General features: G+C 43.3%; 1 protein-coding gene across 6 annotated transcripts in view; it reads left to right on the top strand.

The window, feature by feature from the left end:
- The window catches only part of PRICKLE2 (prickle planar cell polarity protein 2), a 353291-nt gene that overhangs the window by 297727 nt on the left and 29757 nt on the right, over positions 1-25807 (top strand). For all 6 annotated transcript variants that reach the window (XM_065538699.1, XM_065538702.1, XM_005547533.5 and 3 more), the window contains one exon: positions 1382-2254. In XM_065538699.1, the coding sequence (XP_065394771.1) occupies positions 1382-2254 (873 nt within the window). The remainder of the gene's footprint in view (positions 1-1381; positions 2255-25807) is intronic.

The raw sequence follows: 25807 nt of genomic DNA, 5'->3' as shown, positions 1-25807 counted from the left end.
ACAGGGAGGAACTGTACCTCTTCCTTTCCTGATGAAATTAAGCAAAGGGTACGCATGCTCCCACAGGGGCAATAGCTTTGGCAATACCATGTCTAGGTTTTTCTTCACCAAAAGCAGATTTTTCCTTAACAAGAGTTGAAATCCACATTTTTATTTCCCACTAAGTCCGTTGAGACTGCTTTAACAGAAGAGCACAGACTGGGTGGCTCCTGAGTAACAGAAATGCATTGCTGACAGTCCTGAGGGCTGGGAAGTTCAAACTCAAGACACCAGCAAATGCAGTGTCTACTGAGGACCTGTTTTCTGTTTCCTGGATGATGCCTTCTGGCAGAGTCCTCATACGGTGGAAGGGGCAAACGAGCTCCCTTAGGCTTCTTTTATAAGGGCACTAATCTCATTCATGAGGTCTCCACTCTCATGAGCTAGTGACCTCCCAAAAAGCCCCATCTCCTAAAGCCATCACTTTAGGATTTAGGATTTCAACTTAGGAGTTTTGGAGAAAACATTCACCATAGCATCCACTGAGTTGCTGCTGTGACTTACCCATCGGAAGAGCATATGCTAGTAATGGGATTCACTCAATCTATCTATACACAAAAAGCCCTGTCATACACCAGCCATGTTCCAGGTCCTGGAGATGCTGTTGAAACTTAATGAGTCTGTCCTCATAGAGCTTCACTTTTAGCAGGGGAGAGAAATAATAAACAGATGCATATATAGACTGTTGCAATGTAAAGTGGTATTAATGCTATCAAGAAAACTCCAGCAGGTAAGTATGGAGAGCAATGGAAAATCACTATTAGTGTGGACAGGAAGACTTCTCAGAGGAGTTGGCTTTTGAGCAGATGCCTACCTAGAGTGAAGGAGATAGTATCAATATCATGGTTGAGAATAAAACTTCCTGGATACAGATCTTGTCTCTGGTTCCTAGTTATGTTACCCTACACAAGTTACTTAGCCTCATCTGCCTCTATTTTCTCATGTGAAAACTGCAAATAATATTAGAAAGCTAGCTCAAGGAGTTGAGTGATTAAATGAGTTTACATATATAAAGCTGTTAAAGCAGGGCATGATCATATGTTAGTATTACTATCGCTATTTGTCAGGGAGAAATGTGTCCCAGGCAGAAGGATCCATAGACAAGTCATTTTAACCTCGAGTCTTTGTGCTTGGAGCAAATGAGTTAAGGTGCATACTGGTACAACAAGGAGTTCTCGTAATAGGACATGAATACCATTTACATAGGAGTCTGATTGTTGATTTATTAATTTATTCTTCCGCACCTGGAATCCTGAGACAAACCAAGGTGCAGTGTGTTTCATGTCCCAGTGCAGGGCTCTGAGCAGCTCATCAGCCTCTCCAATGTCTCTCATTATTTTAGGTATTGACCAAGGTCAAATGACCTATGATGGTCAACATTGGCATGCCACCGAGACCTGTTTCTGCTGTGCTCACTGCAAGAAATCCCTCCTGGGGCGGCCATTCCTTCCGAAGCAGGGCCAGATATTCTGCTCACGGGCCTGCAGTGCTGGGGAAGACCCCAATGGTTCTGACTCCTCCGATTCCGCCTTCCAGAACGCCAGGGCCAAGGAGTCCCGGCGCAGTGCCAAAATTGGCAAGAACAAGGGCAAGACGGAGGAGCCCATGCTGAACCAGCACAGCCAGCTGCAAGTGAGTTCCAACCGGCTGTCAGCCGATGTAGATCCCCTGTCACTGCAAATGGACATGCTCAGCCTGTCCAGCCAGACGCCCAGTCTCAACCGGGACCCCATCTGGAGGAGCCGGGAAGAGCCCTACCATTATGGGAACAAGATGGAGCAGAACCAGTCCCAGAGCCCTCTGCAGCTCCTCAGCCAGTGCAACATCAGAACTTCCTACAGTCCAGGAGGGCAAGGGGCTGGGGCCCAGCCTGAAATGTGGGGCAAGCACTTCAGCAACCCCAAAAGGAGCTCGTCACTGGCCATGACAGGACATGCTGGCAGCTTCATCAAAGAATGCCGAGAAGACTATTACCCAGGGAGGCTGAGATCTCAGGAGAGCTACAGTGATATGTCTAGTCAGAGTTTCAGTGAGACCCGAGGCAGCATCCAAGTCCCCAAATATGAGGAGGAAGAGGAGGAGGAAGGGGGCATGTCCACTCAGCAGTGTCGGACCCGTCATCCAATCAGTTCCCTGAAATACACAGAGGACATGACGCCCACAGAGCAGACCCCTCGTGGCTCCATGGAATCCCTGGCTCTGTCTAATGCAACAGGTAGGTTCTGTTCACCTCGAAAACAGATAGCAAGGGTTAATCTCTGGGTGACTGGATGCTGGTCCTCAGAATTTTTTTTTTTTTTTTTTTTAAATGGAATCTCACTCTGTTGCCCAGGCTGGAGTGCAGTGGTGCAATCTTGGCTCACTGTAAGCTCCGCCTCCTGCGTTCATGCCATTCTCCTTCCTCAGCCTCCCAAGTAGCTGGGACTACAGGCTCCCGCCACCATGCCTGGCTAATTTTTTGCATTTTTAGTAGACTTGGGGTTTCACCATGTTAGCCAGGATGGTCTCGATCTCCTGACCTCATGATCCACCCGCCTCAGCCTCCCAAAGTGCTGGGATAACAGGCATGAGCCACCATGCCCGGCCTGGTCCTCAGGATTTTAATGTTGTTTCTGCCATGTGCCCTCTTCCAATCGGCTGCTGAGGAAGGTAAACCCAAGTTTGGGATGGCTTCTGTCTTTGATGGGCTTCCCTGTAAACAAAACCTGAGACAGGTCCAGATGCCTGTGATGTATTGAGGGAGTGCTCCCAGCAGAAGGAGGGTGAGAGGAGGAGGACAGGGCACGGGGAGGAGCCAAGTGAGAAACAGTGTCTCCACTGGCATCTGGCTTCTGCCTGATCCCACAGGGGACTCTGATAGATGAGTTGCACTATAGAGCCAATTGCTTCTTGTGACAAAGGGGCTGATGTTTTGTACCATCATGTCAGTTGGTCATCAGCTTTGGGCTGCTGAGGAGTAGCAAGGGGATGAGACTGTGGATGTGGGCTTGGGGCAAGGCAGCTCCTGTTGGCCAAAGGCAGCATTAAAGAAAGAGAATGCTAGGGTTTGAATGTTTTCCCCAAAATTCCTAAGTTAAGATCCTAAATCCCAAGGTGATGGCATTAGGAGATGGGGCCTTTTGGGAGACGACTATGTTGTGAAAGTGGGGACCTCATACATGGGATTAATGCCCTTATAAAAGAGGCCCAAGGGAACTTGTTTGCCCCTCATACCATGTGAAGGTGGAGAAGGTGTAGCTGTGAGCTGATGGTAGTATGCAGAGCACCTGGAGCCCAGTTGCCCCAACCTGGTGCTGCTTGGGGCACCAAAGCATCCATGACAGCTTCTGAGACGGTTCTGAACCTATTGCATATATATTACATATATGCAATACATATATTACATATATGCAATATATAATTAATATATATAATAAAATATACACAAGTATATTTTTTATATATATATAAAAATTAGCTGGACTTGGTGGCACATGATCATAGTCCCAGCTACTTAGGAGACTAAAGCAGGAGGATCACTTGAGCCCAGGGAGTTGAGGCTGCACTAAGCAATGATCCCACCTCTGCACTCCAGCCTGGGCAGCAGAGTGACAACCTGACTCTAAAAAAAATTTTTTTAATATTATTTATTTAATATTTTAAATATTATTTTTAAAATATTTTTAAATGTGGGAAAAAATAGTACTGTAGATTTTCTCTGTGATGGTGCTACTTAAAGCAGAATCTGAGGATAACACTCGCTGAGAACTATCACCCATCAGCAGCGAGATTAGTACTGAAACTAAAAGTGTTTAGAAACTCTTACAGCAGTTCGATGTTGTGGTGACATCCAAGTGCGTATTCAGCAGGCTTGTCTTATTGATGAGGGTATAGACCAATCAGGGTGTTATAGAACTCATATACTGAGCTCTTTGTGCTTTGTGCTGTGTCTCAGACATGCTCATCAGGGCCATATGTCAGTCCACAAGGGATTGAAAATAAAAAGAAACTGGTCCTTCACCACTGACAGCTTGAGAAGAGTAGTGCTCCAAGATGCTCTAAGTATATCTGCCCCTTTGTGGGCAAGGTACCAGAGGAGGGAGACATATGTTTGCCCCTTACAGCAAGGATTCCATAGTCGATGGTGTCTGGATAGAGACTGTGATAATGTTAACCCCATTTGAAGGGGACGACCACTGCTCAGCTCCAGCTGCTTGTTGCCATGTGCTGGGATATTTATGTATCCACCTAACCCTTATATAGCTCTTGCAATGTGTCAAACATTGTTCTAAGCATGTTATAAATATTAGCTTGCTTAATTATATTGTCATAACACTGTGAGGGAGGAATATTGTTATGATTCTCATTTCAGAGTTGAAGAAACTGAGAAATGGAGAGATTGAGGGACTCATCCAAAGTCACTCAGCTTGTAGAGTGGTAGAGCAGGGATTTGAACCTGTGCATATGATTCCAGAACCTTGCTCTTAATCACACCAGGCTGCCAATCTAATATGAGCCCCATCCTGTCAGATCTTCCAGTTTTTCCTGAGAAGTTAAAATGTGGACTTTTTAAAATATGAAATCTATTTCAACTCTGCTGGACAAACAAAACGAGGTTCTGAATTGTAGCTTGTCCATGCAGTGGGTTTTACTTTCTATCCTCCTCAAATATGTCCACATCTGTGTTCCTATTTGTCCCAGAACAAAGAGTAGATATCCTCATCCCCATGTTTCAGATGGAAAAAAAAAAAAAAAAAATGAGGCCTTGGTGACTAAGCGCCTTGCCTCATGTCTTAGAAGTGAGCAATTAGCGCAGAGTGATGACTGCCTGGCTTCCAGCCCAGGTTATGTTATTCTCAAAAGATTTATGTGCTATAATTATTTAAGAGGACAGCAGATAAATATATACTTCAGCCTCTGAAGCAGAGTTTCTGAAAGCTAGACCACCTGCCTTAGAATCATGGGGGTGCTTGATTCAAACATAGGCTCCTGGGCCTCCCCCTAACTCCTTGCATCAGAACTCTACAGAGGTGGGGCCCAGGAATCTGCATGTTAAGCAGATCTCTGCTGAGGCTGATGTGCACCATTGTCTGAGGGGAGATGTGCCTGGGTTTGTCTGCTCTGACTGTATCATCCTCACCTTGTGGCTCATGAGGAAATCAGTAGGGCTAGAGGTTGAAGAATGTTGGAAAGAGCAAGTGAGGAAGACACTCAGTTTCCATTCCTAAGGAGGGAGTGGACGCGGTTTCCATTCCTAAAGAAGACATCAAGGGAGATTAACTCTCGTGATTTTCTAGGATCCTTGGGCAAAGCAACTAATGCCCGTTTGCCTCAGATTTTTAGGAAGCAACCCTGACCATATCTGATAAAACTGAGGGAAAAAAACTCCTGAGATCAACACTGTCTAATATGGCAGCCATATGGGGCTGTGGAAATTTAAATGAATTAAAATTAAATGAAATTAAAATTTCAGGCCATTAGTTGCACTAGACACATTTTAAGTACTCAACAGCAATGGCCTGAAGTTTAAATTTTATTTAATTTTAATTCATTTAAATTTCAGTAGCCTCCTGTGGCTAGTGGTGACCCTGCTAGAAGGTGCAGATGACAGGGTGAACTGATAAGATGGGCACGATATTAAACCATCATTAGTCTCTGAAGTTCTTACAGGAGCCCTGATTTTTTGTCTTTCTAATTAATTAATGGTTAGGATTACCAGTTCTGGAGTCACACTTGCTGGGATGAGATCAAACCTTCATCATTTAGGAGTTGTGTGGCCTTGAACAAGTCACTTAAACTCTGCAAAACTCAATTTCCTCATCCATGGAATTTTGTGAACAAATGGATAAAGGTGTTCCGATTTCCTTTGTATAGCTTTGGTGAGCGTTAAATGATAAATGCATTTAAAATCATTAATATAGTCTTTGACACATATGACCTTCTATAATGGTTACCTGCTACTTTTTATTAATTCTTTCTCCTCCCAAACACACTGATTCATAGTTTCGGCCCCTAAGCCTGTTGTGGCTACTAACTTCTCCCACCATCCACCAGCTGTGCAGGTTTGCATTTTAGATTTGAAAATACTCCTGCATGGGCGAGGCGTAGTGGCTCACACCTGTAATCCCAACATTTTGGGAGGCCAAGGCAGGCGGATCACTTGAGGCCAGAAGTTAAAGACCAGCCTCGCCAACATGGCAAAACCCCGTCTCTACTAAAAATACAAAAATTAGCCAGGCATGGTGGTGGATGTTTGTAGTTGTAGTTCCAGCTTCTTGGGAGGCTGAGGCACAAGAATCACTTGAACCCAGGAGGCGGAAGTTTCAGTGAGCCAGGATCACACCACTGCACTCCAGCCTTTTGACAGAGCAAGAATTTGTCAAAAAAAAAAAATAAAGGAAAATACTCCTGCAGGCTTATTTTTTTCCTAACCAGCTTGAGAAAACCATGAAAAACAGGGAATTAAAGAAAGTGTGTTCTGTGGTTCTGTCAGATACGACAGTGTCGAAGAAAGATGGTGGCTAATATTCTAAGCACAGCTTCATCATTCCTCATTGGAGCAGACCCTAAATAGCCTTTCACATCCTACACTGCACACACATACACCAAGGAATAGACTTGGAAAGTTGGTGTTTTTGCTGCTGTCCCTCACTGTTAACATTTGAATTTTGCTAGAAAATTCAGTAGTTTTTTTTTTAATAGCATTCTAAACTATCTGCATATATTTAAATCCCAGAATCACAGTCTGAATACCAGGTACGTGCCATAAAAGGCTTAGTGAAAGCACTTTGATCTTTCAGATAAAGCTAGATTTCAAGATGATGGATTCTTTTTTCTTCCATGGTCAGTAACTTATATTATTGAATAAGTCTGTAGTGTTTAATCTGGCATGAAGTGTGATCTTTCTGTGGGCAGCATTTTTCCTCAGAACAGATCTGAAAAAACGGATAGCTCCAGTGGCTTGTCAGCCTCAGATCTGGGCTTTGGCCCCTCCCAATGTGTCTAGAACTGGGAGTGTACAGTCCCTTCTCCTTGGAAAACACAATTCATCCCTTATGCTCACACAGAGTGAGTCAGGCAGGCACAGCCACCATTTATACCACCGCAATGCAGGAGCCTTGCAGAAGCGCTTTAACTTTGCCAGTCCCTAAACATGCCTCTAAAGCAGCTTGCAGCCTGTGTAATCATAGCATTGAAGTAGAAATAATAACAACATCAAGAACAACTAACATTGAGTGTTTATATGGACTGGAATTTTTCTAAGCACTTTCCATAAACTAAACTCACTCAATCCTCACAAGAACCCTATGAGGCAGACACAGTTGTTACTCCATTTTACAAATGGTATACATAAGACACTGAGAGGCTGAGTAGCCCAAGGCCACATTGCTTGGAAGTAGAAGAGCAAGATTTAAACTTGGGCCTTCTAGCTCCAGAGCTTGTGCCCTTCAACACTATGCTACAGCCGATGTGAATGACCATGGTAAATGTACTGCTGCTGCTGATGTTGATTGTAACCAATGATAATCATAATAGACCAGTGGCTATGACCTGACATGCTAATGGCTTCATGTAGAATACCTCTTTAAATGCTGTGAGATAAATCTGATCATTATACCTATTTTATAGATGGGTACAGTAAGGTTCATAGAAGTAACCTTTTTATAGTCACCACAGATGGCCAGGACTTGATGGCCAGGACTTGATCCCAGGTGTGATCTACTGCAAAGCCATGCACTTAACTTGCCTGATATTCCTCACAAGAAGGGTCGTAATCACAGTCAGAAGATTTACACAGTGGCTTTAGCTGAAGGGATAGGCATATTCTGTCCTGTGGCAGCTGGCTTGTTGATTTGTCTGTTTGACTCTGACAATGCTAAAGAGAAGCATGAGAGCACAGCTGTGAATGACAGAAGTCAGAGGTGGCAGTCCAAGATGATGTGCCAAGGTCAGAGGTAGGAAAGACAAGGCAGACAAGCAGAGATGGTCTAGGGGCTGGTGCCTGGGCAAGAGACACCAAGGGCAGAGTGGGGGACAAAGGCATTCGTTGCAAATTAGAGGTCAGGGCTCAAGTCACACAATGGGACCAGGTGTATACTGGAGCTGGAATTGGAACTGGCTGCCTTAGGCACAGGCCACACCACAGGACAACCAGAAACTGTGAGCTGGTCCCTGGTGAAGGATGCTGGTGTGGAATGACAAGGCTGGGAACTTGACCATTCCTTGAGGATCAGCCACATTCTGTCAGGGGTGGTTGGTCATAGAGAGCTGGGTCCTATAGGAAGTACCTCCACGTAAGGATGGGAGTGAGGGAAGGGGAAAGAACATTTCTGTTTGTTTTTTGATTCACTCAGCAAATATGATATGAGTACCTACCCTGTGAGTTACAGCAGAATAGTATGAGAGTATGGGCTGTAGACCAGTATGCCAGAGCTGGAAATTGGACTTCTAGTTTAATAGCTCTGTGACCTTGGGCAACTGATTGGTCTATTCTGTACCTCACTATCCTCATCTTTGAAATGGAATGACCCTACTTTTTCAGGGTTATAATGTGAATTAAATGAGTGAGTTCACATTAAGAATTTAGAACAGTGTCTAACACCCTGTAAGTGCTCATTGAATACTGGTTGTATTAGTATTTGTAGGTGCTACCTTTGCAAGGTGCTGGGAATGTAGTGCTGAGCTGAATTGGACATGGGCCTTGCCCTCTTGTACCTCACAGTCTAGTGAAGTTGATAGACAGTAACCATCCAATTTTATGATATAAGTAAGTGTGAGGCTGCAAGGGCTTACAAAGAGGGATGTGGCTGAGTCAAAAGACATCCTGAAAAAGTGGTGCTTCAGGGATAAGGGAAGGGGGCATTCCAGGTAGCAGGAGCAGCATGTGCAAAGGCCCTGTGGTAGGAATATATGAAGAGTTGACAGAAGGTCCCATGGCTGGGTGAGCACATAGAGTAATAAGACTGGGAAGGAAAGCAAGGGCCAGATGGTGCAGAACCATTTAGGGTTATATTAAGGGTATAGGCCTTTCTAATAAGGGCAATGGAAAGCCCTTAAAATGTCAGGCCCTGCAGTGAGGGAGGTGACATGATCCAATTTGCATTTTGAAAAGATGGCTTCAGCTGCTGTGTGGGGAATTGATTGGAAAAGGGCAACTGCTGATGCAGAGAGACCTGTTAGGAGGCAATTTGGGGCTTTGTAGCCCAGGCTAGAGGTGAAGGTTAATGACAAAGTCCAAAATAAGAGGATGGATAGACAGTGACTTAGGAGAGGAAATTGGCAGAGGTTTACAGTGTCCCAAGGGGAGTGGGTCCTGGGAGACAGAAGAAAAATAGATATGAAAAAATTAGCAATAGATAAAGGTTTGCCTACTCTGTGATTTTTTACTCAGGCCAGCATCAACTACAAGCACATGTGTTATTGGCCTGAATAATTGGAGACACGGAGCAGGAATCTGAAAGGGTTTCCTGCCTTCTTTGATCAGTGTTGCATTGTTTTGTCAAGGCCATGCCATTTACACACCTCATCTACACACCTTGGCAAGGGAACCTTAGTTGTGCAATACCACAAGGTAACAAGGTAATTTTTCACCGTTGCTGGTAAACTGAGAAAGAACCAGAAAACAACAACATGAGGATATAAAGCAACAACTGGAACCACTGAGTTTACCAAGAATGTCTGAAATGTTTTTCAATCCTTGTAATGAAAAACGTTTCTATATTTAATTTAAGGAAGGGACAGGTCTACTATTCTTCTGCATAACTTGGATAACCATACTCTAACCCAATTTCTTTATTTAAATAATTGAGTAAAACCTCCTAGCCGGCCGGCACCCATTACTTGATGGGCCACACCTCAGATGTGCTCATGAATTGTGTGGCCCAGATCTTTTTGTTCATTCCCGTCACTGGGGAAGATGTGTGGTCCAGTCTGGAATCACAGATTTTAAAACCTAGAGCTCACCTGGAGTCCTATCCATTGACTGGAGGGCCAGCCTAGGATACACTTGGGAAATGCATAGAGATTGCCTTTGTTCATTAGTATTGCAGAACTCTTTTGTTTGGAAGTGTCAGAATTCTAACTCCAATGGGTGTAAACAAACATTTTTTGATCAAGTAACTTCAAACTTCACAGATCTTTAGTTCCAGGGGCCCAAATGATGTCATCAGGACTTGGTTTCTTTCTGTCTCTCAGTTCTTTTTCCCTGTACACTGGTTTCATTCTCAGGCAGCCTCTTCCCAGGGATAGCCAGGATGGCTGTCAGTCACTGCAGGCCAACGTCCATCAGCATCAGGTGAAGGGGAAAAAGAATTGATCTCCCTAGTAGTGTCACCAAGAGTACCAGAATTGAGTCTCATTTGCCTGACTTTGGGCATCCAACAATTCTTAAACAAACCACTGTGGCCAGGAGAATGATAGCTCCGACAGGTCAGGCCTGAGTCTTGTCCCATCCCAGGAATGAGGCAATGAGGTCAAACCCATCAAAACTTCAGGACTGACAATGGAGAAGGAAGATGTTCAAAGGGAAATCAAGGTCATGTTTTCAAAGGAAGAGGGATTACACTGCAAGGAGGTGAAACCACAGGCATCTGTTCCTGCACCATAGGTATCCCATCCATCCAGGACTGACATTTTTATCTGATCCCTTCCTCTAAAAGCCCCACCATATTTGAAGTTAACATCAAACACCCATTATGTATGTTAGCTATGGTTTTCTGGAGACAAAGCTCTGGTCTTTGGGGTGTGGCCTGTGGTGATTTTAATATAGGGGTTTCAGGCTATGAGGAGATATTTTGAAGGGAGAGATTGGATGGAGCCCAGCCTTCTCACTCAATGTTTAGTACATCCTAAGGAGCACCTTCTGACTGGTCCCATGGATTCCCAAGGAAGCTGTGCCCTGTTGTTGGCATTTCATCTGAACATCACCCCTAGCTCACAGACCAGGGGCCAGAAGAAAACCAGCAGAGTGAAAGTCCCAGGAGAATCTGTCACTCCTTTCTTTTTTCGCTTTGCTTTTCTGGCATGTGGGAAGCCGAGGACAATGTCAGAGCAAGGTGGGAGAACAGGGGATCAGTGGGCAGTTGGAAGAGAGCTCAGCCCAGAGCAGGCCATGTAGCCCTGCTACAATGTTGTAGTCTCACTGACATTTTCTGGGCCCAGAGAAATTTTTCCAGTGTCCTGGTTTTTGATAACTGTCTGAAAGGCTTATTTATAACCTCCTTGGGCTTGAGCAGTCATCTATACCCAAGTCAGTAACCATGGCTGCTGACAGGCAGAAAAGATTGCTGATTTTATTCACTTTATTACTGAAAAGGCAACACTGGAAAATAGGTCCAGGGTGGAGGCCAGCAGTGGTGGGGTTGGGGCATGGTGTGTCGTGATGGGTTCCTCAGACTGGTGCAAGATTTTATACAGTGAATTTCTTTAAGAATGTATGAACATTTCTCTTGGAACTTTTGAATTTATTAATCTCATAAAGGGAAATGAGAAAGCTCTATCCACTTGGAAATGGCTTTAAAACTCAAGCCATTTATTTTTTAAAATATGGAGAGTAAGGAAAACACAGAAAAGAAAAATTCTGGAAAAAGCTAGAAATAGAGAAAATATCCCCCAAATCTCACCACTTGACCAGTGTTCATATTTTCATGAATTTTCAAGTTTCTTCCCTATGTATTAGTTCATTATTTTTCTCTAACTTGGTTGTAAACATAGTGAATAGTTTGTGGCCTGCATTTCTTCATTTGCATTCTGTCTTTAGCTTATTTTGTGGCTTTTGGAACCATCATTTTTAATGACTGCCTTAATATTCAATTGAATGGGTGTTACCACACCTCCAGAATTGGACATATAGGCAGTTTTTTTTAAATGATCTGTATTTAAATCCTGATTTCCTTTGTCTGCCATCAACAAAATATACTGTTTTGACCTCTTTTTTAATAAACATAACCCTTCTAAATATCTTGTCTCACGGCTAGATCCTTGACCTTCCTACCTGGCCACTTGGCAAAACTTCTTTAGCATCTCCCTCCCACAGTGTTCTAGTGGTCATATGAGACTTAGGAGCGATTCTGCACCGACCATCACCTCCCCTCCTCTGTCTGTAAGTAAAGTGCCTCCCAGAGCAGCGGAAAACTAACATAACTAAAACCCCACTTCCTAGTACAAGCAGCCTGAAGCTAGCTTTGGGGAGTCTTATTTCTCCATGTAAACAGTAAACTATCCACTCCATCAATCTGAGTATTCCAGGGATCACCTACACTACGTTCATCCAGGATGCTTGTCAATCATGCACATTCTTGGGCCACATTCCACACCCACAAACAGAATCTCTCAGGGCTCAGACTTAGCAATCAACATTTCAAACACATGTCCCCAGAAAACTCATAGGTTCACTAAGTTTAAGGACCCCTAAGCTAAGGAAACCCAGACTCCTCATCTTATATCTGGGTGAGGTACCATACTCATGAGCTCTCCTGTAGTTAGAACTTGTATCTGTCCTACACTGCCTCTTCTCAGCCCTGAGTCTAGCCTCCTGCTGAGACAAAAGAAAAAGTAGATTATATCTCCTCTGAAAATTTCTGAAGATATCCCTGACATCAAATCACTCTTGGTATAGTAAATAGCACCTTAGTGAGTTAAGAGCACATTATCTGAAGCATATGGATGATACGTGTCTTAATTGCATAGTATGAATTAAGTAGGAAAGAGGGTATTACTTGCCAAGAGCATTTGGTGGTTTTGGAATCATCACTGAATGCATCAGAAAAGGTGGACAACAAAACACTCTAATCTTGAAATAGGACCTGTTTCCACTCTGGAATCAATGTGAAAATCAAAAGGTCATGAGCCCAAAGTTGCATAAAATTTCAACGTAGCTTGGTTTGTTGTGTGTTTGATTGTTTAACCTAGAATAGTTTCCACCAATAAGTTTCACTCTCCCCAGTTTTCTACCAGCATTACCTTGAGCACCCAGATAGCTCGGTGTGTGTGTGTGTGTGTATATATATGTGTGTGTTTGTGTGTGTGTGTGATCTGTGATCATTCCCGGTCCTGTTCTGCCAGGAATCTCCTTCAGCCTGCCCACCCCAAATCAAAATCAGACCATGACACATCTCTGAGGGGCAGCTATCACAAATCAGGCTGAGCAAACAGTCAGGGCACCATTTAGAAGATAAAGTCTGGGTCTTCCACTTCAAAGTCACTAAGAAAACACCTAGTGTTTTCCTTGGTGCAAAAACTTTTAATGGCTTAAAAATGTCATCCAGAATTCCCCCATCCATTTAGCTCAAGCAGGCATATTTCTCCCATTCTTTCTCTCCTAGAAAATTGCCTTTCTCAACTCTTTGTTACCCAAGGATTATAGTGCTCTGCCTTGCAGATTATTCAGACCCTGTCTCCTCTTTTCTCTCTTATTTTTCCTATGCACAAGGAATAGAGGAAAATACTCATTCGTTTTGCTTCTTGCCCAGCAGAGTAGAGACTGTACCTCTGTGCATTTCTGTTCTCTGGGCCTTTACTTGGAATAAATCCTTGACTCTCATCTGTGCTAAGTCTGAGGGATTCTTGTGTATTCTTGCTTCTTCAAGTCATTTATCCAACCCACTCAAATCTGCCCCCCTGCCCCGAGGGTGTTATCAGTCCAAGGACACCTGCAGGGATTTGTTTCTGATTCTGACACTGTGCTTTTGGTGACAGCATCCCTGGCAGTGACTCTACTGCCTAGCAGTGAGCAGCTCATACCTTGCTAGGGTTTCTCATCCTGGCAGCAGCAGACTTCCCAATGGCTGCCTTTGAAATCAAATGTGCCAATTTTAAAAGGCAGAAAAGTCCAGTTCAGTCTTTACTTTGGGGAGCAGATTGAGCTCATAGCTGGAAATGAGAGAGGAGAGGAAACAGACTAGAATAACTCACCCTTTTTCTTTCTTTATGCTTGAATAATGGATCCTAGGTAAAAAGATGAGGGGGGAAATTCCCTTTGCCTAAAGTACACACACATACACAAACACTACTCCAGGGGAAACAGAGTAGTCTATCTAGATGGATGATTCTCAAAAGAGATGGGTGGGGGTGGTTACTAGGGGTGGTGATTTTTCCCACCCAGGGAACACTTCGAAGTTTGGAGATGTTTTTGGTTGTAATAACTGGGGGGCAGGACACTGCAGGCTTCTAGTAGGTAGAGATCAGGGTGCCACTAAACCTCCTACAGTGCACAAAACGTCATCCCCCTACACTCAGTCAACAAAGAATTAGCCAGCTCCATAAGCCAGCAGTGCCAAGACTGAGAAAGCCTGGCTTAGACACAGGGAATTCCACTGGAAATCATTAGTCCCAATCGAAGTCATTCTGCACCACATCTGAGGAAAGTATGATGTTACAGGAAGGGACCTCCTCAGCTAGGTGCTTCGGAAGCCACACCTGCAGCTGAAAGAGGTTTTTTTGCTTCTTGCTCTGACCCTAGCTGCAACACACATTCATGCTTAGTGCCTAAGGGCCCAGTTGACCTGGTTGAAATCGTACCACCTCTCTAGCTGTGTGACTCAGGCAAGTGGCTTAAATCTCTCAATCCCTCAGTTTCCTGAGTAAATGTAATGTCTGCTGCAATGGGGCTGCTGGGTGGTGTGGGGTGACATGCGTGGAGCACTTCACCGCCTGCCCGGTATGTGGAAAATTCATTATTTGAGAGTAACTATTACTTGTATTATTTGGTACCATGACCTCCTGCCATCTTCCTCTTAACTCTGTCTCGGCCCATTGCTCACTTAACAGGGAGAAGGAAGATTGACCAGAACTCAGGAATCATTCTAATAGAAGGGGATAGAAGGCAAAAACCAGCCTCAATGGATGAGTGTGAGATTTGGCAATTCTGTACATGTTAATGATCCAGACTCACATTGACACCCATAACTGGGGAGCACTTTGCTTGCATTTCTAGGAATGCTTGCAGCCAGGAAGATGAGCCTTGTCTCCTTGAATCTGATTTCCAGCCTTGTCTGAGTCAAAAGAGGCTACGAGAATCTGTGGCCTAATTATGCCCATGTAACACCTATTAATGCTAATAGAGCCCAGCCTTCACATGTGAGAAAGTAGACTGTCAGCTCACAGAGCTCAGCCTTCCTGCAGGATCCCCCTGGCCCCCCACCCCAGTATCAATTAACTTCACAGAGAATTCCCATTTGCCACAGCTTAAAGGAGTTAATTTGTTCTTTGAGTCTGTGGATGAGAAACAGGCCCAGCTTTGGTCCCTAAGTGAGGAAGACAATGAGGAGAGTACAACAGTGGAAGTTTTCCACTGAGATCATTATCAGCTCCTGGAACAAGCCCAGCCAGGCCCTTGGCTGCAGATCTGTTTCAAACTCTGGCTCCCCTCCCAGGAAAAAAATTCGAACCTGGCCTAAGCTTCCCATCAAGCTCCCCTTTATACAACCCAAGGCTCAGCATCCCTGAGTGAACCATGAGCCGTACATGTCCAGGTCCTCTGTCACCCATTGTGCCTCTCTTTCTACTCAGGAGTTAGGACTACCTAAGAAGCAGGTGGCTTCCTCTGTCACTTTCTGCCTTCTGAAGCTGTTTAATATAGGGGCACGTTAGGGTAGGGGAATCTGGATGACACACCTTTATCTGGCAATACTGGATGAAGCACATCAAATCAGAGGACATCTTTTATTCCAGTTTCCTCTGAGCCCAGGGACTGCTGCAAAAGAAGAATTTCAAATCCTCTTAGTGAGTTCATAAAGCACCATTTCCATTCCCACTCCTACCCCTATTGTCTTCCAGAGATGAACTCAAAGTCTTCCTGGAAACATGCAGTTGTAAACCTCATTTAGTCTGAACTCAGCCCCTAATATTGTGTACCTCAATTACTGAAACTGTGTAAGATGCCACATCCTCCCATACGGCATCTGTCCAAAATATATCTCTAATGTACTGGGTTTCTAGAGTAGCAATTTAGGAGGGAGCCATGCTGGTGGGCTACTCCATCTACCCTCAACCCCAGCCACATTGTTTTATCTATTTTCTATACCAGAGTTTGATCGAGATCTTTTTGGAAACAAAAAGAATGGAGAAGAGAAAGATGTTTTTAATTTTTGATTCTGAGTTGTTTTATATTCATGTGTTCAACAAATATTTATTGAGTGTCTACCATGTGCAAGGCACTCTGCTAGTTGCCAGGTGTACATTGGTGAATAAATCAGACTAGTCCTTCTGTGGGTCAGGCCCCAGCAGGAAACAGATGGCATATTCAAGGGGTAATTAAAGAAAACCTAATGAAGGAGATAGATAGAAACTGAGGCCTTGGCTGCAGCCTAGCAGGAGGGAGCCAGGACAATAAATACGTTGACCTCTCTCACTTTCTGCCCTCTGATCTTTCCCCATTGGTCAAACCCAACTAGCAGCAAGAGGGCAAGAGAGCCATTCAGGGCAGAGCAGGGTGGAGAATGGCTTATAATCTAGGAGGAGACATACAAACACACAGAGAAGGACAGATTGTGATAAGTTGCAAAGAAAAAAATGAGCAAAGAAAAGAGCGAATATTGAGGGTTAACTGCATTGAAAGGATGGTCAAGGAAGCTCTCTGAAGTGATGTGTGAGCTAAGACTTGGATGAGAAGGACTTGGCCTTGCAAAGGAAAGAATTGGCAAAGGAAGAAGGTTATCTTATATGCAAAGGCCCTGAGGCAAGAGGGAACTTGTCCAGTTCTAGGAGCTTAAAGGAGGCCAGTGTGTTGAGAGTATAGTTGTTGAGAGGAAAGAGCTATATTTGGAGTGGTAAAGCACTCATATTTTATTGCTGGCTCAAATTCCACCTCCTGGTATCCCTCTGAGAACACTGCCCTGGTCCCCTTTTTCAGTGGGATGTCTTAAAGTAGAAAAAGTCAGATGATTTACATAGGGGATTGAGAAAGCAAATGCAAGACTACAAAGAAGCAGTAGGTCGGAAATATCATGTGCATTGAGAAGTACAGGGTGGAGAACTTTCCATTTATAACAGAAAGAAGAAAAAATATCTGTAAACTCTTTCTACTGTTCTTTCTATTGCTGTAGCTTATTTTTCCTTTCAGGGCTGATTTCTCTCTTGGTTATATCCTGGATTTCATATACACAGTACATTTGAATTTTACCCCAGGTATCCTGGCTTAGCCAAGTAACTAATATACAGATCTGATTAAAGTACAAAATCTTTCCTTAAGTAAACAGTAAGCCTTGAAAACATATGGTTAAACAGAAGTTGATTCACAAATCCCCTTATTTTTCTTCTTCTCTTGCACCAATTAGCCAGTATTAGCCATGGCAGATTGTTATCAGGGCTCTTTGGATATATCCATTGGTCCTTAAGAAGAAAGATTTTGAGCGGTTGTCATTTTTCCCAGGTGGGTATTGCCATAGTTACCAAAGGCTTTCACCTGTCTCTGAAAGATCTGGATCCTTCCATCCTACCTCAAAAATCCCTTTCTAAGGCTGAGGTCTAGGAGTTCAGCAAGAAGAGTTTCCATTATTGGGGGGAAATCATTTGGAATATCATCCTCCTACAATCTTATCGCTTGTGATGAAACAGCAGATGAGACCAAATAGGCTCACAATTTGGGGCAAATTCAGTAACTGGGACCAAGGCTCAGCCTTACAAATCTCAAGAGCCATCTCAGGTTTGAGGCCTTTCACCGTACTCAGCTTTGCTCTGCTTAACATGGAAAAGGGAGTATCTCATTGGAACTCCAACCTCAACCTCAACAGGTTTAGAGTGAATACTTCACACTTACTCTAAACAGTCAACAGGCCTTCTCCATCTCTTGTAAGGGAGAATTAGATTGGGTACCCACTGGAAAGATGTAAGACAGAGGCTACAATACTCAGGACCTCCTTCTCAACTTTGGCCACACTTGGAGTCATCTGGGGAGCTTTAAAAAAATACTGATACCTGGACCCCACCCCCAAGATTCCAATTTAACTAGTCTGATATTTGGCCTAGGTGAGGGACTGTTTTAAAATTGTCCAAAAATTCTACCAGTCAGACAATATTGAGAACCATAGTATTAAGGCCAAACCAAATTCTTCATCAGGTGCCTGTGTTTCCAGCTTCTGGAATAATTTGTGGGTGGTTCTGCTCCTAGTGCCCTAGTTTGGTTCTGTGTGTACACGTGTGAGAGAGAATTAGCACTCATCCTATGAGAAAGAGAGCTCATATATGAGCACACAAAATGCTCTCCTCTAGTAACCTTTGCTCTACCAAAATCTACCCAAAACACCTAGACATTGCAGAAGGTGCAGCATTACATTGCCACTCTCAAGAGGATCTTGACAGTTAGATAGACTCTCAAGATCTATCTTATTCACTCTTGGTGCTGTCGATTACCAGCTCTGTGGCCGTGGGCAAGTTATCTAAACTCTGAACCTGAATTTCCACACCTATAAAAACTATTGCATGGGATTAAATGAGAAAACACTTAACACAACACATAGATCACAGTAAACACTCAAAAATATTTGCCATTATTATCATCAACAGAGATGTGGAATACTCTCAGGACATCCAGATGTTAATATTGTGATAGCTAAGGGCTGAAGTGGAAAAGTCAAGTGAACTACAATAAACGTCAACCACATTAATAGTGATTATCCCCATCTTGGAGATGAGGGAACGAAAGATCAGAGTTTAAGGCCACACAGCTAGTGAATGGATGAGTGAGGATTCAAGCAGTTTGCCAGTGTGTAGTTTGAACCACTGCTCCACATTTCTCTCCATAAAATAAAAATGCTTGGTGACATCAGCCCTTAATCTTGGCTGATAAAAGGGGCTTGACACAAAGCTCAAGTCTTTCTGATGGGAAGGGGTTTCCCAGAAAGGGATCAGCAGATAAAGCCAAAATGAGCTGGGTTCACTGACTGCCACAGACACCTCAAAAATCATCTTCCCTCCCTTTCACTGTTTGTTTCCTTTCCTCACACCTCTCCAGCCCCTGTGGCACCCCCCAGCAGCCAGGACACAGCCCTTGACTAATACATAAATCTGATTATACATTAAAACCAAGGCTCAGTCCAAACAACCTCAGTAGCTGCCAGTGCAAGATTAAACTCCTAGGCTCAATAGATCTCTCCTCTCCTTGTTTCTTCTGTCACTCTAAGTAGAAGCAAGATCCTCTGCAATTGTGCTTTCAGCAGCCGTGGTTTGACCAATGTTTCTCAAGTCTTTTTTTTAAATGCCCTCTTTTCAACTAAATATGAGACTCCCACCCCACAACACTCCCGAATTTTTTATTCTTTGCATTCCCAATCTCTTGTCCAGAGACTATCCTCTTTTCATCTCCAAGGTGACAAAGATCTACTATCATACATAGAACTAACAGCTATGAAGCCTCCCAAGTGGGACACTGTGTTAACTACGAATATATTGTTATCTTGGTTAATCTTTACATTAATGCTGTGAAGCATATACATGATATCGTCTCCATTTTAAAGATAAGAAAACCAAGACTGGGTGAGCATAAGTAACATATTCAGGATCGCAGACTACCAAGTGGTTAAACCAGGCATCTCAACACTTGAGTCCTGTATTTTTAACCATGATCTCATGGTTCTGAACCTGGGTGATTTTACCCCCCGACCCTTGCCCCAAGGGACATTTGACAATATCTGTAGACATTGTTGGTTGTCACAAGAGAGAACTGGATGCTATTGGCTTGTGATCTGGTGAGTAGAGGCCAAGGATGCTGCTAAACATCCCACAATGAACAGGACAGCCTCCAAGGCAAGGAATTATCCTGCCCCAAATATCAACAGGGTCGAGGTTAAAAAAAATAAAAATAAAATAAAATAAAATCCCTGCCATAGCCCGAAACTACTGTCTTTTTTTTTTTTTTTTTTTTTTTTTTTTTTTTTTTTTTTTTGGTGGAGGGTAGAGGGAGGGTATATTGTATTGTGAAAATAGCACTTATTTTTTTCTTTTAAAATGTAATATGGTATCATAACATTGAATATGCTTTTTTTTTTTTTTTTTTTTTTTTTTTTTTTTGAGACAGTCTTACACTGTTCCCTGGGGCTGGAGTGTAATGGTGAGATCTTGGCTCACTACAACCTCTGCCTCCCGGGTTCACATGATTCTCCTTCCTCAGCCTCCGAGTAGCTGGGATTACAGGTGCATACCACCACACCTGGCTAATTTTGTGTATTTTTAGTAGAGATGAGGTTTCACTGTGTTGGCCAGACTGGTCTCAAACTCCTGACCTTGTGATCTGCTCACCGTGGCCTCCCAAAGTGTTGGGATTACAGGCGTTAGCTGCCGCTCTTGGCCGAATAAATGCCCATACCCCTCCCCTTGCTCTGCAGTTCTCTTCTAGGCAGGGAAGCATTAGCCATTCCACTCCCCACTTTGAGAATCTCTGGCTTTGGCTTTGTCAAAATCACTACATCCTGTTAACAGCTAAAGTTGAAGCTGTTTTCAGAAATTTCTTTTTGCTTGCAGAGACATTGATTGCTATGCTGTCCCAGCTCCAATAATTCAGTTGTTCCAGGTGTGGAGAAAGCGGTGGGTGCCTGTCGCCCTCTGAATCCACTGTAGGCACTCTCAAACCAGGCCAGCCCTTCCTGCCCACACTGTGACTCCTCCTGCCACCTCTAATGCCCACCAACGCCGCCTCCTCTCTTTAAGCGTGGGAGCTCCTTCCATGGGAGCAACCCCCAACTGCTGCAAAGGGCAGTGAAAAGAAGTGGAACTTTTTGGATCATATAAAATATGAGAAAATCCTCTGGTTGCTTGACCTCAGCTGTTCAATAAATCTACCCTGCTCAAGTCCCACTCTCTTGTCAAGGGTTCTGGTTTAATCAGTGCCTGCTGCCCTCTTCCTGTAGGGGAAAACGTTCAAGATAGGCAGTTGAGTCTCTTTGATTGGGAGATCCAGAATCACAAAATGGGACCAAAGAGAGAGAAAACAAGTCAGGATTCCAAGTTTGCCTTTACAGGTTGTCTTGAGCATCAGGGCCTAGCATAGCTCACCAAGCAGGAGGTGGCACGGGGGGAGCACCGTGGGCTGATGGTTCAGTTCCTCAGGAAGGGCTGAGGCTGCCCTGAGCTGGACGCTGGGTACAGTCTTGCTTCTGCACCTGGGAGGCAGAAGAGCTCCCCAGCTCAGAGCTTAAGCCTTCAGTCAGGCTCACCAGGATTTGAATGTTCCCTGTGTGATCAGGGCAGCCCCCAACCTCTTTGAGTCTCAGATTCCTCTTTTGAAAAAATGAGAATAATGATACCTGCTCTTAGGGGGTTCATGAGAGTCAGATGAGGTTGGATATGTAAAATTGCCCAGCACCATGCCTTGCCCATGGAAGATACTCACAATAGTACCTCTCATTAAATACCAATAGAGGAAAACGTACAGAGGATCAGCCTTGGCTGCAGGAGGGAGAGTGCCCGTGGACAAACGTGGTAGTAATAGTAGTGGTGGTAGTCATGGCATGAGTCATAGAGTAGTGACGACGGGATGGGGGCTCTCCCTAGAGCATTATGTTGCACATTATCTTATTGGGTAAGGCTGGGTTTGTATTGCCTGGATGTAGTCCTCCATGAACTGCACTTCTTATTCCTTTCCTGCCTTATTTTCTCTATAACACTCAGCACCATTTGACATAGTGTATGTTTATTTTACCTGTTTGTCCTATTTGTTGCCCATCTCCCCTACTGGAATGAGTGTTCCTTAAGGGCAGGAACTTTTTATCTGATTTTATTTTGCTGCTGTTGCCCCAGCAGCTGGAGCACTGCCTGATGCATAGTAGGCATTTGATAAACCTGACAGATAAGTGGGCATTCATGAACTATTTGCGAATGAATGAGCCTCCATTTTACAGAGGACAAAACAGAGGCTTAGAGAGGTTAAGAAACCTGCCCACAAGGCCGGGCACGGTGGCTCACGCCTGTAATCTCAGCACTTTGGGAGGCCAAGGCGGGCAGATCACAATGTCAGGAGTTTGAGACCAGTCTGGCCAACGTGGTAAAACCCCGTCTCTACTAAAAATACAAAAATTAGCCGGGCGCAGTGGTGCGTGCCTGTAGTCCCAGGTACTCGAGAGGCTGAGGCAGGAGAATAGTTTATATCCAGGAGGCAGAGGTTGCAGTGAGTCGAGATCATGCCACTGCACTCCAGCCTGGGCAACATAGCAAGACTCCGTCTAAAAAAAGAAAAATAAACCTGTCCACAGCCACATGGCTAATGAGAGGCAGCCTGACTCCAGAGCCTTTAACCATCATGCGGTGTTGTTTGATCAATCTTGATGACCATTTAAAACCAGCTGCAGAGGCGGTGGATCCTTTCTTTGGGTTTTGAGGTTTGAGGTAGAGGTGTTGAGTTGAGATGGGGTGGTTTAACATGCCTGCAAGATCTGAAACTACCTGCCATGGTTTCTCGTACCTCCATGACTTCTAGATTTTCAGTTGTAAAACAGCTCTGAATAACTTAGCACAAGATTTGGGGAGGAATTTTTCTTTGCTGCATCTCCTAGTGTTTCAGAAATGATAAACATTGGGCTAAACATTCTTGTCCCAGACTGTTTCAGCCTTCAGAAAAATCTTCAGATTCTCTTGGGAGATAGGCCAAGATGGAAAAAGGTAGGCCCCCCAATTTTTTCATGAAATTTTATTGTTTAATTACAAGCAAAAATAGCTTTTAAAAAATTACAAACTACAGAAATATATAATGTATAAATTGAAATCATCCACAATTACTCTCCCCCCATCGACTATGCCTTTGGTATTTGTTGTGAGACATATGCTGACAGGTATATAATTAAAAACAAACAAACAAAAAGACTCATGATAATGTTTTGCAACTTGTTTTTTCACTTAACATTATACAGGTCAGGAATCCTTTATCTGAAATGCTAGAGGCCAGAAGTCTTTTGTATTTCAGATTTTTTGTCAGATTTTGGAATACGCACATACCTCAGAGATATTGCAGGTTCAGTTCTAAACCACCTATCTAAAGCAGATATCAAAATAAAATGAGTCATGCAAATGTTTTGGTTTCCCAATGCATATAAAAGTTTTGTTTACATTATACTGTAGTCTATTAAGTGTGCAATAGCATTCTGTCTAAAATGTGTACATTAATTTAAAAATGTTTTATTACTAGAAAGTGTTGATGATCCTCTGAGCCTTCAGTGAATAATGTTTTTGCTGGTGGAGAGTATTGCCTCCATAGTGATGGCTGCTGACTAATCAGGGTAGTGGTTGCTGAAGACTGGCGTGGTTGTGGCAGTTTCCAAAGATAAGACAACAGTGAAGTTTGACACATTGATTGACTCTTCCTTTCACAAAAGATTTCTCTGTAGTAAGTGATGCTGCTTGATAGCATTTTACCCACAGTATAACTTATTTCAAAATTGGACTCAATCCTCTTCAACCCTGCCACTGCTTTATCCACTAAGTTTATGTAATATTCTACATCTTTTGTTGTCATTTCAACAATGTTCATAGCATCTTCACCAGGAGTAGATTCTCTTTCAAAAAACCACTTTCTTTCCTCATCCATAAAAAGCAACAATTCATCCATTCAAGTTCGATCATGAGATGGCCCCAGTGCAGTCATATCTTCAGGCTCCACTCTTAATTCTAGCTTTCTTGCTATTTCCACTATACTTGCAGTCTTGAACCCCTCAAAGGGATTAGAATCCCCCATGAGGGTTAGAATCAACCCCCATGAGGGTTAGAATCAACTATGTCCAAACTCCTATTATTATGTATATTTTAACCTCCTCTCATGAATCACAAATGTTCTTAATGGCATCTAGAATGGTGAATTCTTTCCAGAAAATTTTCGGTTTATTTTGCCCAGATCCATCGGAGGAATCACTATTGATGCAGCCTAATGATATTTATTTCTTAATAAGACTTGAAAGTTGAAATCATTCCTTGATCCATAGGCTAAAGAAGGGATGCTGTGTTAGCAGGCATGAAAACAACATTCATATCCTTGTACATCTCCATCAGACCTCTTGGGTGACCAGGTGCATTGTCAGTAAGTGGTAACATTTTGTTTTTTTTTTGTTTTGTTTTGTTTTTTTTTTTTTTTTTTTTTTTTTTTGAGACGGAGTCTCACGCTGTTGCCCAGGCTGGAGTGCAGTGGCGCGATCTCGGCTCACTGCAAGCTCCGCCTCCCGGGTTCCCGCCATTCTCCTGCCTCAGCCTCCTGAGTAGCTGGGACTACAGGCGCCCGCCACCGCGCCCGGCTAATTTTTTGTATTTTTAGTAGAGACGGGGTTTCACTGTGGTCTCGATCTCCTGACCTTGTGATCCGCCCGCCTCGGCCTCCCAAAGTGCTGGGATTACAGGCTTGAGCCACCGCGCCCGGCCTAGTGGTAACATTTTGAAATGAAATTTTTTTTTCCTGAACACTAGGTCTCAACAGTGGGCTTATAATATTCAGTTAACCATGCTATAAGCTTATTTGCTGTCATCCAGGCTTTGTTGTTCCATATATACAGCACAATCAGAGTGGACTTAGCATTCTTATTAAGGACCTTAAGATTTTTGAAGTGGTCAATGAGCTGTAGCTTCAACTTAAAGTCACCAGCTGCATTAGCCCCTAACTAAAGAGTCAGCCTGTCCTTTGAAGGTTTGAAGTCAGGCATTGAGTTCTCCTCTAGCTAGTAAGGTGCTAGATGGTATCTTCTCCATAAAGACTGTTTCATCTACACTGAAAATCTGTTTAGTGTAGCTATCGTCTTCAGTGATCTTATGTAGACCTTATGGATAACTTGCTGCAGCTTTTCCATTAGCACTTGCTGCTTCACCTTGCACTTTTATGTTATAGAGATGGCTTCTTTCCTTAAACCTCAAGAACCAACCTCTGTTAGTTTCTAATTTTTCTTCTGCAATTTCCTCACCTCACTGAGCCTTCATAGACTGGAAGAGTTAGGGCCTTGCTCTAGATTAGGCTTTGACTTAAAGGAATGTTGTGGCTGGTTTGATCTTCTATCCAGCCCACGAAAACTTTCTCTGTGTCAGCAGTAAGGCTAGGTCACTTTATTTTCATGCACGTGTTGGAGTATCCCTTTAAATTCCTTCAAGAACTTTTTATTTGCATTCACAATTTGACTAACTGGTGCAAGAGGCCTAGCTTTTGGCCTGTCTTGACTTTCAATATGTCTTCCTCACTAAGCTTAGTCATCTCCAGCCTTTGATCTAAAGTGAGAGGTGCACAACTCTTCCTTTCGCTTGAACACTTAGAAGACATTATAGGGTTATTAACTGACCTAATCTCAATATCATTTTGTCTCAGGAAATAGGCCTGAGAACAGGGAAAAAGATAGGGGAATGGTGGGTCGGTGGAGCAGTTAGAACACACGCACATACAACATTTTTTTTTTTTGCACATACAACATTTAATGATATTATTTACCATCTTATATGGGTGCAATGCATGATACCCCAAAACAATTACAATAGTAATATCAAAGCTTACTGATCATAGATGACCATAATAGATATAATAATAATGAAAAAGTTTGAAATATTGTGAGAATTACCACAATGTGACAGAGATACAAAGTGAGCACAGGCTGTTGGAAAAATGGTGCTAATAGTCTTACCCAATGCAGGATTGCTATAAACCTTCCATTCGTAAGCATCACAGTATCTGCAAGATGCAATAAAGTGATGCTCAATAAAACATGGTATCTATATTTGCATATGACTTAGCAGTTGAGCATCACTAATCCAAAAATCCAAAACCTGAAATGCTCCAATGAGCATTTGAGTATCATTGTCACCCAAAAGGTTTCAGATTTTGGAACATTTTGGATTTTCAGAT

Source organism: Macaca fascicularis, chromosome 2, assembly GCF_037993035.2.
Source record: "Macaca fascicularis isolate 582-1 chromosome 2, T2T-MFA8v1.1".
NCBI classification, from domain to species: Eukaryota; Metazoa; Chordata; class Mammalia; order Primates; family Cercopithecidae; genus Macaca; species Macaca fascicularis.
Note: the sequence above shows the minus strand (reverse complement) of the source record. Positions and strands in the feature narration are given on the sequence as shown.